Source organism: Colletes latitarsis, chromosome 8 (assembly GCF_051014445.1).
Source record: "Colletes latitarsis isolate SP2378_abdomen chromosome 8, iyColLati1, whole genome shotgun sequence".
NCBI lineage: Eukaryota > Metazoa > Arthropoda > Insecta > Hymenoptera > Colletidae > Colletes > Colletes latitarsis.
In genome coordinates this window covers 25,951,983-25,967,166 of record NC_135141.1, presented here as the reverse complement: position 1 = coordinate 25,967,166, position 15,184 = coordinate 25,951,983, and the positions used below count along the sequence as shown (strand labels likewise).

Sequence of the window (15,184 nt, the reverse complement as noted above, 5' to 3'; positions counted from 1 at the left end):
CGGGTATGGATATTACCTTGGCCACTCATCTTGTTTTAAAATTACGAGTTTCTCTGGAATCTTAGACTCCAGTTTAAACTTGAAACTCTAGCTTTGCTTTAAACATTCGATATTTTATTTTTTTTCTCAATTCCCAACGACACGTTTCTTTCCTTTCGTTACTCGTATGAAACGTGTAATTTTAACTATGTGTTTAGGTCTAATACCTGTAAGATATTAAACTAGGACGCTTAAATCGTAGGTACGATATAACGTAAAAGTTAGTAAAATTATTCATGCATCACGGATACACGTTTTGAAGTATTGTGGAAACACGGGCATGAATTTGTATTTATATTAAAATTGTAATATTCTAAATTCTATTTACTTTCGTTTTACTGTACTGATTTATTATTTATGTATGTAGGAGATGTTAGTGTCAGCGTTACAAACTTGAAACGATTCGTTACAATGAATATAAAAGTGTATTTCTTATGTAAATATTCACAGTGAATAAGTACTATTCATTTTGATAAATGAAATGTGACCCGGATGACGTACAACGTTAATATTCTGTGGTCGTTTTGTGGTTCTTGCTTTTCATGTTATAGCAGTTGAGGTGACATTTACTACACGTATCCTTCCTTAAATATCGTTTTCAAGAAGCTATTTGATTCATGATTCATACACATGACTCTTCAATTACTTGGAGAATTATGCGCTTCAAAATTACGGATATAAATTTAACTGACAAGTAGAGTTTATAAAAAACAGATAAGTCTTAATAAACATATGTTCAAAAATGGTTTCCAGATATAACAATTTAAAAAAAAAAAAAAAAAAATTAGGAAGATCGTGTTTTACAAGATCAGCTTTTATTTATACAAGTTGTTCTTATCTTTCGGTAGAAACTTCGAGTACACATTTTTCACTATCTTTCTTTATCGTCCCTTCTATAGCGTTGATATTTATGTTTTGTATTCATTACGAACACGTAATAATTACGCGCTTCTATTTTTATTCAGTAATATACACATCTAGCAATAAAGAAAACTGGAACATTTATACTTTCCCATAAATATTCAACGTTTGGAGCAACTAATTAAATATCATACATATATTCATTAGTTGGTACGTTGGACTTCCAAAGTATTCAGTATCGTTCAACTCAGCACTCCACTGACGATCAAACTTGCATGTTAAAACATCGAAGACTGGAAACTTAATCTTTGATCATACATTTATTGAAACTCAGTTGTACCTCACAACAAAGTAAAATCATTGCAAGCAATTAATTTTTTTTATCAAAGAAAATGTTCAAAGTGTCTCAGATCCATTTTGAATATTTTTTCAGCAGATCGTGCATATTGTTTACTTGCGTTGAATACACAATAGAGTTTAGGTGACACGTGGTATCCATCGCTTTGTAAAGGTGTAGAATATTTTCACAGTCCAAAGGAAATGAGACAAAATATGCGCGACGCACGAGTTTCGTATTATCCAGAGTCACATTGTTCAGTGATTTCCAAATCAAAATAAACAGTTTCGTTTCGAACAATGTTCTTAATCATTCGTAATTTAAAAATTAAGATATACAGGACATACGACCATATGAAATTTTTTACTTATTTTAATTCATTTCACTTGACTTTATCACCCGAATAAATCAGAATCTTGCCTTAACGCGTACTCGTATGTGCTATAGATCGCATCGCTGGAAAATGCAACTCCAATCGTTGGCGCTGCATAGTAACGAACCGATTATCATACAAGTAACGTGCAGGACTACTATTACGTCGAATCGATAACATTTGCGAGTACACTAGGTATCATTTTGCTTTCGATACACAGAATCACTTTCATCTAGATCTTTTTCTTGAACCATTTTCAAAATACATCGGAAAACCATCTTTAATACTTTTTAAGAACGTACTGCACGCTAACAGTTTGTCTGCTTTCGTTAATAACTAGCAACTAATATGAAAGTTAAAGAACGTCTGTGAGAATCTGTGGAGGAACGTACGCACGACTCAGTGCCTCGAGCGTGAAAAACGACCTGTTCTAAACCTGATAACGATTTTAGAGCTGCGAAATAAGAGACGGTGGCCAGGAGGTGGAACGCCGTTACGCGAGCGCAGCGATTGCAAAGGAAGAACGATCGATCGAGCGATCACCAGGCTCAACCGAAACCAAGAATGTCGAGATCGCTGAATTTGGCCGACGACCAGCGGTTCGCGTTGATGAAAGTAAGTAGCGTTCGATCTTATAAAAATGTGTGACCGCGGCGGGTAAGGTCGGGGTTAACGGAGTTGACATTCGAAGAGACGCAAGAGTCGTGCTCCTCGATTTCTTTTCATTCTAGTCACTAACGCAACCAATGCAACGAGATAACGTCGACACGTGCAGAATTTTATTCGAATAAGAGACGATGGGAACAACCAATGTATTGCATTAACCGAAGAATTCTAGATCTCATTGAAATGACGAACTTTTTTAAGCGGATAGTTTTCTATCTGTTTTGAGGATTGTATAAATTATTGTTGCATAAGGTAAAATCTCTAAAATCGGTCAAAGTTTCCCATCGTTTATTTAGGTTAAATATCCCAAGAATATTCAATGCAAGCGATAGGTTTACTCAGGGTCAGACGGAATGAATTCCACGCGGTTGTGAAAAGTAAAAGTTCCAATGGGAAGATACGACAGCACAGTTGTTTATGCGCCGGTATTGACACCAAGAACAAGTTCCACATATTTCGTAATTAGGCCAGCAAGAACTTAAACGATTAACTACTTCTGATTTAACATTAAATACAGGTATCGCGAACGGGGACTGAAATTTCGTAAACAGAGAGCACAAGATCGTGATATGCAACATACATTCGAATAAAGTTTACTCGTTGCTCGGTTATTATAATTTCCAATTCAAATTAAATTTCGATTCATCACTGTTTTTAGTTACATTTAGTTAATATTCATTAATGATCGATAATAGTTGGATTAACAGTTGGACACTAAATCGAATTTACACGAAAGGCTCCAAAATGGCGGAAAATATTGGCCTTGATGCGTACTAAGCATAACAGGAAACGCGGAAATTTCCCTTTCACCTCGACATTTTAACGAGGAAGTTCATAGATATTCTCGATATCAAACGAACGTCATCTTCGTACATATTGTGACGTCAGCGGTACAATTAATTTTTTCTATAAATCACGCTTTCGTAACCGTATTTATGTTTGTTTATATCAACAGTTGCACAATCATTTTCGCCGATAGGTCAAACGAAATAAAATAATACTCTCTGCTGGCAAAGTTTCGCGTAAGGTCAAAAGTTAAATAACATATTATATATATTGCAGACGTGATGCAGTTTGAAATAACGTTTCCTTTCTAACTTTTCTTCCAGACATAAAAGCGTTCGCGTTTCTTTATAAAACTATCAAGACTGTTATAGATGAATGTTAAAAAATTTGATTCTATGCGATCGAAATTTTACCATCGACGTTTCTCGGGGGATTCAAGTCGTGGAAATTTGAAACCAGCATCGAGCGAGCGTGGTTTTCGTCGTGACTCTCGTCGCCGGGAACGTGTCATTACCCGGAAGATTTCTCCCGATGAAAATCACTTTAACACGCGGCGAGGTTCCGCAGCACCTCTCGTTTTCGCTGATTTCTTCCTCGGAGCAACGCCTGTCCGCACTTAACTTCTTCCCTAGTTCAACGCGAAAGACAGCTCCTACAAAAGTTTCTTCGCCAATCGAGAGAGAGAACGGTCTCTGTGAGTAAAACGGAACTTTCTTTACCCCGATGTGCTAACACGCGCCTCGCAACGTGACGGTGCTGAAGATTAAGCACAGACATCGACACACATCGTGGATTTCGAATTCCATGGATCGAATGTGTTATACGAGCGTGTCGCCGACCTCGAAAACCTAAAAATACAACTTGTTTTAAATGATCGTCTTCGTCTTCGAGTTACGGTCGATCAAAGAAAATGTTCGCCTCGTGCATCGACGCACGCTACCACGCGAGCCTTATGTTTGCCTATGTTTTGCGCCAAGCATCTCAATCTCGAAAGTTCATCACGGTTCTAAAGGCAGCAAAATGTGTACCGGTCATTTTAGATTCTGGTCCATATACAAATAAATTATTAGCTCGATTTTAACCTTCGTTGCTCCTGTAAGAAGAAAGAAACAATACTTTAAAGTCGAGACGATCGAACGATACGTGCAAAGATCTTTTTTCTGAAAAAAAAAAAAGAAAAAAAATAGACAAGACGATACGTGCGGCAAGACTGTGTGTTGGGCTCCTTTCTTACAGGATCTTTACAATCACAGTAATTGCAAAATGTCCTCGTAATCTTTCCATTCCCGGATGGTGAGCTCAAAGAACGAAATTGCTCGCTTCTATGTCAGTTTAAATTGGCCATCAGACTACCATATACACTGGGTGCCATTTAGAATAGTACGATTTACGGTTTGACCGATTTTTATAGCGTTTATGCGGGTGGAAAATTTGTTTTTTTCTTAAAATCTTTTTTGTTGATCATGCTACTCGCCGTATCAGTCCCAATGTACATCTTAACGCACGCGTTTTATTTTCTACGCAACCGATCGTATTAACGATGTTGTCGCTCTGATTCGTGCTGGAAGCGAAATGTTCCAATTAAGCCTCGGCGATAAAATAAAAGGAAAAGTCCTCTATCGAGCAAAGAAACTTGCAAAACTGTCGAAATTCATACGCGGTTTCAAATTTTAGAGGAAACTCGCGTCGAGTTTGGAGCGTTCGAAGGAATCGATCGCTTTCGAAACAACCTGATCTTTTTTTTGTCACGTATATGGCGACTTACGTTTCGATGTGTCCGTTCCACGGTGTTTCGGGTTAGGGTAACCGGATTAGGCAAACTTGGCGAAAAATTCATGTGAAAGGAAACGCGAACGGTCTTGCGAATCCACGCGAAATGAAAACAACCGAACGTTTATTTTTCACCTAATCGCGGGGAACATCGTTTCGCGGAATAATAATTTACTTCCACCGGGCCGTAAACAGAAAGTGGCAAATTTTCTGTGGAACCAATTGGGCAATTTCGAAAACTAACGTTTCGATGTCTTTAGCAATAAAATGATAATATAATTGCGATACGATTGCCACCATATAAATTATTATAGACGTCAACTGTACTGCACGCATGCCATAAACACGTGGTTGCAATATTCTGATAAGATCGTAGTGCTATATAGTTTTATATTACAGTTAAGAAATATGGTAATAAGCTATACGTGGCGATTATAAAATATTGGTACATACTAATGGTTTATTATAACTTCGTATACCCGTAGAAAAATAACGCGCGTTTCAAAAGCATAAAAAGTTATATAAACGAGTAATCTGTGCGAATTTCTGGTTTCAGTTTAGGCGGTCAGTTCAAAACATTTTGCAACCGCATCACGACGATTACTTTCTACTGCGTTGGCTCAGAGGTATGAATTCATGAAATTTACTTCATACAGTTTCTCAACGCCTGTACGCGTATATCAACGAAACTATCGCTTTTATGTATTATTACAATTGTTAATATTTTGTTTTTGCTACTATCACACGATATTCCGAAGTTACGTGCATCTATCACGGCAGTTCAAAGCTGACAGTCGTAATCGTCTTGCAAAGCATTTTTCCATTCAGTATCACCATGATTAAACGCGCTGAAGACGAAGTTACGTTCTTGAAACTTTTACAAATGTCTGCTTTGTTCGATAAAAGGGTATTTATGATGTAGATTTAAATTATGCAGCCTTTTGCAGCTTTCGCAGCTGGAGAATCGTGGAAAGCAAAGTACCGAGATACGTATAATTTTTAATATGCGATATTGTAAATATTTACTGCTGCACTTCTCAGCGATTTAAGATCACAGAGTAGAGAGAAATGTCGCATATTGCGCGTACGCTTATCTTTACTGTTTACAAATGAAAGATTATTGCATCATAATCGACATCATTATCTATTGCATACATTACATCGCGATATCGAAGAGTTGACGTTGAAGCAAGATTGACTTTTTAATAATTTTCATCGAGATAATTATTATCCGCAATTTCAAAACGACGTTAAAATCTTGTACACGCGTTCGAATTATTCGACGTCGAATGGCGAATGACGATGAGTAATTTTCCAGCTAGAAAATGGGATCCAGCCGCCGCGGAGAAGATGCTACGGGACGTGAGTATGGTTTTAAACCTTAATTGCGTATTCGATCCGCGTCTCTGCTTCCAGTTTCATAACAATTACGCAGAAAAAAGCTGGTTGACATTATGCGTTCGGTTGAACAAGTAAAATTGTTTAACGATAAGATTTCACGTTTGGTTTCTGTAAAATATCGACGCTTTGATAATCTTCGATGTGCAAGTCCCGTCTATAATTCCTAATGCAAAATTTTACAGTAGACTCGCGAAGCTCTTTCTTGGTAAAGCATATCTCGTAAGCTATGCCAGCGGACATAATTGGCGCAAGTTGCACGTTCGAAGCGTCGAGTATTACGTTATGATCAGTCCGTCAACCTTTCTCGCGCTTTTGCGTGCACAATCACTTCGAGGGACGAATTTGATCGAGAAAGTTGAAACAGTCTCGACGACGCAATCCCCTCGCGATGTTTTCAGTCTCGTTGGCTTATCCTGCGGGAAGTTTTAACCATCGAGGGCAAAAACTCATTCTTTACGGCTCGGCGATCAGCGAACGAGCGATTCGTTTCACCGCTTCGTGCACTCTACAGAGTGGCCCATTTTCTTAATCCTGTTCCTCGCGATTTTTCAATATTCGACGAAAGAACTTCGACAGCGTCTTCGTAATCAGTGATTAAATTAACGTGAATGTTTTTTAACGAGCGAAAAACTGCTACGGGATATACAGGGTGTTCGACCACCCCTAGGAAAAATTTTAATAGAGGATTCTAGAGACCAAAATAAGACGAAAATCAAGAATATCAATTTGTTGATGGAGGCTTCGTCAAAAAGTTATTGACAATTAAATTCAAAAATTTCAGATCGTTCTGGAAAAATTATTTTCGGTTGCAGGGGTCAATTACAATCATTTTTGGTGAATACACATACCTTCGAAATCCTACGCAGTTTCGAGAAAAAAATTCGAGAAGGTGTGAAATTTTTCGACGGGGAAAAAAAATTTTCAAATCGTTCTGGAAAAAATATTTTCAATTGCAGGGGTCAATTACAATCATTTTTGGTGAATAGACATACCCCCGAAATCCTACTCAGTTTCGAGAAAAAAATTCCTTACCGAAAATATAATCTGACGCCTGAAATGACTGCCCGAATTTTCATGCGAATCTTTAAAACGTCATAACTTCAGAACGAATTGGACGATTTTAATGTTTAAAAAAGCAAACTACGCGTATTTTGATGGAGAATATGTACAAATCGTAAAAATATTCGAAAAGTTGGTCCTTGGCCCCGCAAAATGAGAAAAACCCCATAAAAATGGTCCAATTTTCAAACAGCCATAACTCTTACAATTGTGAATATATTTCAGTGAAACTTTTTTCTGAAGTTGAGCTCATGGGTACCTACAAAAAAGTATTAGACAACTTTTCTGTAGGGCGTCAAACAAAATTACTAGAAATGAAAAACGAATTTTTAAGAAAAATCGACAGGGGGTAGGTGCCTAAATTTTTTGACTAAAAAAAAAAATTTCAAATCGTTCTGGAAAAATTATTTTCGTTTGCAGGGGTCAATTACAATCATTTTTGGTCATTACACATACCTCCGAAATCCTACTCAGTTTCGAGAAAAAAATTCAGTACGGTCGGAACTTTAAACGTTAATAACCTTGTAACAAAGCCTCCATCAACAAATTGGTATTCTTGATTTTCGTCTTATTTTGGCCTTTAGAATCCCCCATTAAAATTTTTCCCAGGGTTGGCCGAACACCCTGTATAGATCGCAATCGTTCGGAAAACTGCTAGCAGGGACCGCGAGTAAGACGTTCAATTTACACATCAGGAGGAGAGAGTGGCGTAAAATGGATTGTTTGGCGTGTAAACAATGACGTTACATAGTTTCTACAATGTCGGTGCTCGCTTTCGTTTCGACGACACTTTTCACCGACGTCGCGAAAAGCAAGGATGAAACACAGCGTGGCTAATAGCTCGAAAGCTTCTACCAGCAATCAATCATACTAATATGGGAAGTGCTTAGCTTTTGTCTCCTACGATTGCGATCTGCTTTTGCCAGTATGATAGATTAGAGGCTTTGATTGCTACTTGAATGGTAAATGTTGTATATGCACCCTGCAACAATTACTTATTAATAATCGCTTGACCAACGACAGTGCCTCTCGTTTTGCAAACAAATCGTGATAAAACCAGCCAAATGCGTTTTTAATTGCACGGCTGTCGGCTATTTGGATCGACAGTACTTTGAACCGAAAGAACGTGAATAGTGGCGATTCCTAATACAAATTGATACAAAAAAACGAGTCGGTACTCGTTATGCAGTTACTTTCCTTAAAATTCGATAAGTATCGTATCGGTGAAAGTCCATTCGTGGTCACGAGAAACATATTTTTCTTCGAGTAATGTTTACATTCTCCAAACATCTGATAAAATTATCGACGATCACGGAAACCGTATCACAATTAACTAATTAGCGCTTATCAATATTTTTCAGCCGATCGAAACGCAGTCAATCGTATCTCAAAACAAAGATAAACAGGACTTTTTTAATAAATGAAAAGAATAACGTTAAATATTGCATAAGATCGAGCACAGTTTTCATTTTTAACGTGCACTCTGTAGGATCTTTCGCCCTGGCACGATAAAGTTCACAGAATAATTGCTCGACACTTTGCAGCCGGTCTGCTTGACGATAGTGACAATATCTGGGTCAATGCTTTTTTTCATAAACTCGACTGCATGTTTCTGAAATAATTCAGCGGATCTTCGAACGTCTTCCCGTTTCTATCGTCGATATATTTTATCGCGAAACGTTGCTTTATCTTATGCTTTCTATCGAACGTCGTTTGCCTCGATATAAGTTGCAAAATTAATCCTGGGAAATATTCTGCAACCTCAAACGTATCGCCTTCCAGAAAGAAGCGAAAAGTAAAACGTGCGACTGCAGCGAGAAAGCATACATTGTGTATTCGTGCGGCATCGTTCGTATCTCTAATGCAATCGTAAATGAAAACAAATAAAAAAAAAACATTCGTAAAAAGGATCGACTGGCGAAGTCACGCACGCGTGACATTGGCCGTCAAAGTGTTAAGCAAAATTTTGATCTCCGTTTTTTGCCCGAGTTTCGAATTGTCGGAATAAGACCCGAGTTGTCGAACATTTGAATGCCGAAACGCGTAAAAATCACGACCCAATTTTGTTCGTTTCACGCCCACATCCGCAGATTGCTAAATAAGGAACCCGACACTGTCGTATAATTATCGATATCAGCGATTAACGCGTCGCGTGAAAATTCGAAACATTTCGGACTCAATCCTTGACACGTCAACAATTTTTCTGTATTTCCTCTTTTTTCTTTTCGATCGAATGACGGATATTGCGATGTATTAGGTGCAATCGCATTCCCTTTCTCTCCGGCAACCGAAGCGGTAATTAAATTTCACAACCCCGCGGATGATTATCCTCGTTAGCCGAATTCTAAACGAAATTTTTTAGAAACGCGATCGGATTTCCACGCACGGATGTGGAAATCGCTTTTTGGGACGGCACCATTTGGAAATTGTAATACACGCGTGGCGTTATAAAAGCCACCGTCGGTTTCTTTAGAGTTTCAGCCTTCGTTTTTGAGACACTTTTATTCAATCTTCGTACCCTATCTCGTAACCACGTTATGTAAAACGTGTAACCAAGAAGTCCGTGGGTACAGTCATAGATAGCAATGGGATTTGAACATCGAATTCGAATAGATTCGAAGCTTGGAATTTAAACCAAATTTTGATAAAGTAGAAACGAAGTTAGTCGGTGAAAAAGTGAATGAAATTTTTCTTTGCCTATCTTTATCGTGAAAATATACTTGAATCGAGTTATCGAGTGCACTTATGCACGAGAGAATGATCTAGACTGACTTGTAGAACAAAATGATCAATAAGGTCAAGAGATATCGAGAAGTTGTCGAGCGTTGTATATAGGGTGTTCGGCCACCCTTGGGAAAAATTTTAATAGAGAACTCTAGAGGCCAAAATAAGACGAAAATCAAGAATACCAATTTGTTGATGAAGGCTTCGTTAAAAAGTTATTAACAATTAAATTAAAAAATTTCGAATCGTTTTGGAAAAATTATTTTTAGTTACAGGGATCAATTGTAAGCATTTTTGGTCAACAGACATACCCCCGAAATCCTACTCAGTTTCGAGAAAAAAATTCCTTACCGAAAATATAATCTGAGGCCTGAAATGACTGCCCGAATTTTCATGTGAATCTTTAAAACGTCATAACTTCAGAACGAATTGGACGATTTTAATGTTTAAAAAAGCAAACTACGCGTATTTTGATGGAGAATATGTACAAATCGGAAAAATATTCGAAAAGTTGATCTTTGACCCCGCAAAATGAGAAAAACCCCATAAAAATGGTCCAATTTTCAAACAGTCATAACTCCTATAATTGTGAATATATTTCAATGAAACTTTTTTCTGAAGTAGAGCTCATGGGTGCCTACAAAAAAGTATTAGACAACTTTTCTGTAGGGCGTCAAACAAAATTGCTAAAAATGAAAAAGGAATTTTTAAGAAAAATCGACAGGGGGTAGGTGCCTAAATTTTTCGACGAAAAAAAAAGATTTCAAATCGTTCTAAAAAAATTATTGTTAGCTGCGGGGGTCGATTACAACCATTTTTGGTCATTAGACATAACCCCGAAATCCTATCCACTTTCGAAAAAAAAATTCCTTACTGAAAATCTAATGTGAGGCCAGAAATACTCCTCGGAAATTTCATGCGAATCTTTAAAACGTCATAACTTCTGAACGGATTGGACGATTTTAATGTTTAAAAAAACAAACTACGCGTATTTTGGTGTAGAATATGTAGAAATTATAAAAATATTCGAAAAGTTGGTCCTTGACCCCGCAAAATGAGAAAAACCCCAGAAAAATGGTCCAATTTTCAAACAGCTATAACTCCTACAATTGTGAATATATTTCAATGAAACTTTTTTCTGAAGTAGAGCTCATGGGTACCTACAAAAAAGTATTAGACAACTTTTCTGTAGGACGTCAAACAAAATTACTAAAAATGAGAAAGGAATTTTTAAGGAAAATCGACAGGGGGTAAGTGCCTAAATTTTTCGGCGAAAAAAAAAAATTTCAAATCGTTCTGAAAAAATTATTTTCGGTTGCGGGGATCAATTGCAATCATTTTTGGTGAATAGACATACCCCAAAATCCTGTGCATTTTCGAGAAAAAAATTCAGTACGTTCGGAACTTTAAACGTTAATAACTGTTTAACGAAGCCTTCATCAACAAATTGGTATTCTTGATTTTCGTCTTATTTTGGTCTCTAGAATCTCCCATTCAAATTTTTCCCAGGGGTGGCCGAACACCCTGTATAAACAGTTTGGTGCAATCAGTTATACTAGTTCAGTTTGCGATTAAAAGAGTCACCGGGGTCAAAAAAATGGCTATAACTTAGGAAACAGGATTTGTATAAATTTCTTCGCAGTCTATGGAGTGGCGGAAACAATGGGAAGTTGACAAATTACCTGAATGGGAACCGCCCCAAATTCTGAAAGATTCTTTGCCTCACGGACATTGTGGTTTCGACAAGGATGGAGCCCCGGGTAAAAATCTATTCTCGTTAAAAAATTGAGAAATCCTATTGCCATTAATTTCTTAATTTTTTAAGAACAAACTAATCGCAAATTGCAGTGATCGTCGTGTACTTCGAAGCGTTGGATATGTACGGTATTTTACACGTCGTATCGCGAAGGGATGTAATAAGAATCACTATAAAATCTTTGGAAGAGTATCTGAAAGTGTGCAGAGAACAGATGGAGAAACATGGTCCAGCTGCCGGTGAACTGACCGTGATCTTTGACATGCAAGGATTTAATTTGAGACAATATCTATGGAGACCAGGTAAAACGGATTTGAGAAACATTACGTAAAATCTCTCGAATTATTTTTATCAAAGGGTTGTTTTCGATCAACTTTCTTCGATCTGTAAAAACAGGCCATTAACGAGTGAAACACTTGTATAACGCGACCGAAACTTTTTACCAAGAAATTTTATCCATCGAGAAATGATGGAATACTCGCGTGACTTTTGTCCGGCCTGATAATGCTCCTTTCACATTTATTTCTGTACATTCACCACTTCGCAGCACCAAAAAAAAAACTTGCTAATCGCACAAAACAGGAAGTAGGAAGAAATATTTTTGCCATTAACGAACCGACGGTTCTTTACTGAAAAATCGACGAAAGTTTTCGACGCAAAGAACCAAAACGGTTTCGTTATTTTCAGCCGGAGAAGTCGTCATCACCTTAATTCAAATGTACGAAGCCAATTATCCCGAGATTCTAAAGACGTGTTACATTATCAATGGTAAATAATTTACGTGCACGATTCGAGCATCGAACGATACATTAACGCTTGCTTCATCGATTGCTTCCAGCGCCCAAAGTATTCGCGTTCGCGTTTTCGGTGACAAAGAAATTTATGAACGAGTACACGTTGTCTAAAATTCAAATATACAAGGCTGATCCGCCAAAGTGGCAGTCGGCGATATTTTCGAACATCGATAGAGATCAGGTGCCAGCCTTCTTCGGAGGCACCCTTACAGATCCGGATGGTAACCCAAAGCTTGGAACGAAGGTAAGGAATTTGATCGAATTGCCAGTGTCTGTCTGAACTCGTTTAAAAACGTTTAAACTTTTGTATTGTATTCAGATTTGTCTGGGTGGTAAGATTCCGAAAGAGATGTATATAAATAACGTGGAAAAGGACAGACAACAGAGCGACTTTACAACAGTGACAATTCGAAAGGGTGGGAAACTGGTGCTCGATATGCCAGCATTAGAGACGGGATCCTTACTGAGGTATATGAATCATTTACGACGAAACAACATCAACGTTCGTAATCCTGTATGCTTTTAGTTGGGAATTCCGAACTGAGGATCATGATATTAAATTTGGTATCCTGAAACAAGATACCAACGGAACAAAGAAGGAAATTATCCCTGTACGACGAGTAGCTGCTCATCAGTTGGATGAAATTGGAATTTTAACTTGCGAAGTACCTTCCACGTGTAAGTACATATCGCGTCGTATTGAAAATATAATATTAACGATAACGTATCGATAATATTACCTGTTTTAGATTCGGTCGTTTTCGATAACAGTTACAGTCTTCTGAGAAACAAGAAAATTCATTATTCGGTACGAGTTTTACCACCGGCGGAATCGCAAGAGATCACCACTACTCCATAATAAACGCATTAGAGCGAGAAAAGAACGATTGCTTTCAATAAGTACATTCCAAAGTGCATTATTAACGCATCGAGGGAACAATAATTCTTTATTATTGTTACCGTTTTTTTTTCTGCATTTTATCCAACTACCAAAAATCATTATACGAAAGTATATTTTTTATGCAAGGAACTTTTATATAGATAACTTATTTGTTCATTTTTAAGACACTCTTTTGTATTTACAATTGCTTGATTGTTTGGTTGTATTAAAAATGTAATATTTTATTCTTAGTAGTTGTAATTATTATAAATATAGAAAGTTTATAACTGCTTTGTAATTAAATGTGTACATGTTTGTAAAAAGAGGACGGAAGGTCCTGAGGTTTTTAACAATAAAACAATTTTGTAGCAAACAACTTTAGACAAAATATTTAACATATGGGCCTTACAGAGTTGCACATTTTATATTTTATTAATGCAATGTACAAACCTGAATTATTTAATTATCTTCATCTGTCAGTAACATTTCAATGAGGTCAACTTTTAGGCACTGACCACCTTCTAGGCGTTTCTGTGTACCCCATCTTGCTAATGTTGGCAAAACTTTCAACTTTGTCGTGGAATTCGTTCGAAATGGACAAGTCAGATCTTTCCAACTAACAAATAAAAAGTTACGTTATATTATACCTTGGTTTAATAATCAAGATGCTAATATAATTATGTTAATATATTTACTATGGTCGATCGCCAACTTCAACTTCAACTAAATGCACCGATTCGGGAGCAGCCTTAAATCCTTCTTCTATAAAAGGTTCAGCTGGAAAAAAAATGAGATCTATATTATGATTAACTGTTGATTTGTTAATATATACGCGTTAATTAATTACAATAATTTTATATGAATAGTAAAATTAAACTGACGTATGCTTATCACAAAAAAAAATATGAATACAAATATTAGGTTATGTATCAAACAAACGACTGTATTTAAAGATTTATACCTTCAACACAATCAGAACACCAACTTTTGCCATTAGGAAGTTTTGTACCACTATAAAGTACATAAACCGGTTCATTAACTTTTAAATTTTCAACGAATTTAAAGAAATTTTCGTATCCTTGTACACGATGACGCAGAACCATTTTTGGTTTTCTTTATTTTCACTGCCGTATTATAACGTTACTAAGTTCTTGTTATTTAATACCGCGTTAATATATATATACATACAGCAATTTCTTATCAATCTATACGTAATTGGTGACACCCACAATATGATATTTATGATCGTTTGGCATTAATCTAACTGATAAGAAAAGACTTCCTGAACTAATTCAAATATTTGATATCGATTTGCTCGATACATAATTGGCACTAAATTTAAAAATTTGTTTATTAACAATTGTTCGCACAGAGATATTAATATTTATTTACGAAATATTTTTCCAATAAATATACATAATGAAGTATATATATGAAATTGGCTATCTCTGTGATTTTTCTTATTTGTAACACAAAATTATCTGATTTCATCGAAAATGTAATACGTAAACTGAATTGGTAATCAAAGTAAACAAAATTTTGATCATACCGCTAATGAAAACGATAACAGATGATAAACAATTCATTCAGTTCACCCTGTATGATGATGCCGATTCTTAATAGCACCGTTACGTTTTCAAAAATATGTATGCATACGTGTGAGAAGCATTTCAATTTCCACGATTGTTTGAACATCTAATAATATACAATACCAATAATGTTAAGCGTCATCGTCTTT

The 15,184-nt window shown here is 36.5% G+C and overlaps 2 protein-coding genes across 4 annotated transcripts; one reads left to right on the top strand and one right to left on the bottom strand.

Moving 5' to 3' along the window:
• Nucleotides 1–2,088: 2,088 nt before the first annotated feature.
• On the top strand, nucleotides 2,089–13,822 carry LOC143344955 (SEC14-like protein 2). Its single transcript, XM_076771608.1, has 10 exons — nucleotides 2,089–2,225; nucleotides 5,389–5,458; nucleotides 6,151–6,194; nucleotides 11,659–11,776; nucleotides 11,865–12,074; nucleotides 12,460–12,540; nucleotides 12,611–12,810; nucleotides 12,886–13,034; nucleotides 13,093–13,244; nucleotides 13,316–13,822. Exons 1-10 carry the CDS (start codon nucleotides 2,175–2,177, stop codon nucleotides 13,423–13,425), a joined length of 1,185 nt encoding a protein of 394 aa, XP_076627723.1. The 5' UTR covers nucleotides 2,089–2,174; the 3' UTR covers nucleotides 13,426–13,822.
• Nucleotides 2,224–14,824, bottom strand: LOC143344956 (thioredoxin domain-containing protein 17). Of its 3 annotated transcripts, XR_013080184.1 has the most exons (5): nucleotides 14,408–14,824; nucleotides 14,142–14,223; nucleotides 13,897–14,062; nucleotides 3,782–4,155; nucleotides 2,224–3,690 (listed from the first exon to the last, which is right to left on the bottom strand). XR_013080184.1 is itself a non-coding variant. In XM_076771610.1 (4 exons), the coding sequence occupies exons 1-3, from the start codon at nucleotides 14,547–14,549 to the stop codon at nucleotides 13,906–13,908; spliced, it is 381 nt and encodes a 126-aa protein (XP_076627725.1). In that variant the 5' UTR covers nucleotides 14,550–14,824; the 3' UTR covers nucleotides 2,224–4,155; nucleotides 13,897–13,905. The 3 variants fall into 3 exon arrangements, 2 of the variants coding, with proteins under 2 accessions (XP_076627725.1, XP_076627724.1); XM_076771610.1 differs by having other exon boundaries at nucleotides 2,224–4,155; XM_076771609.1 differs by lacking the exons at nucleotides 2,224–3,690; nucleotides 3,782–4,155 and having other exon boundaries at nucleotides 13,562–14,062; nucleotides 14,408–14,822.
• Nucleotides 14,825–15,184: the final 360 nt, after the last annotated feature.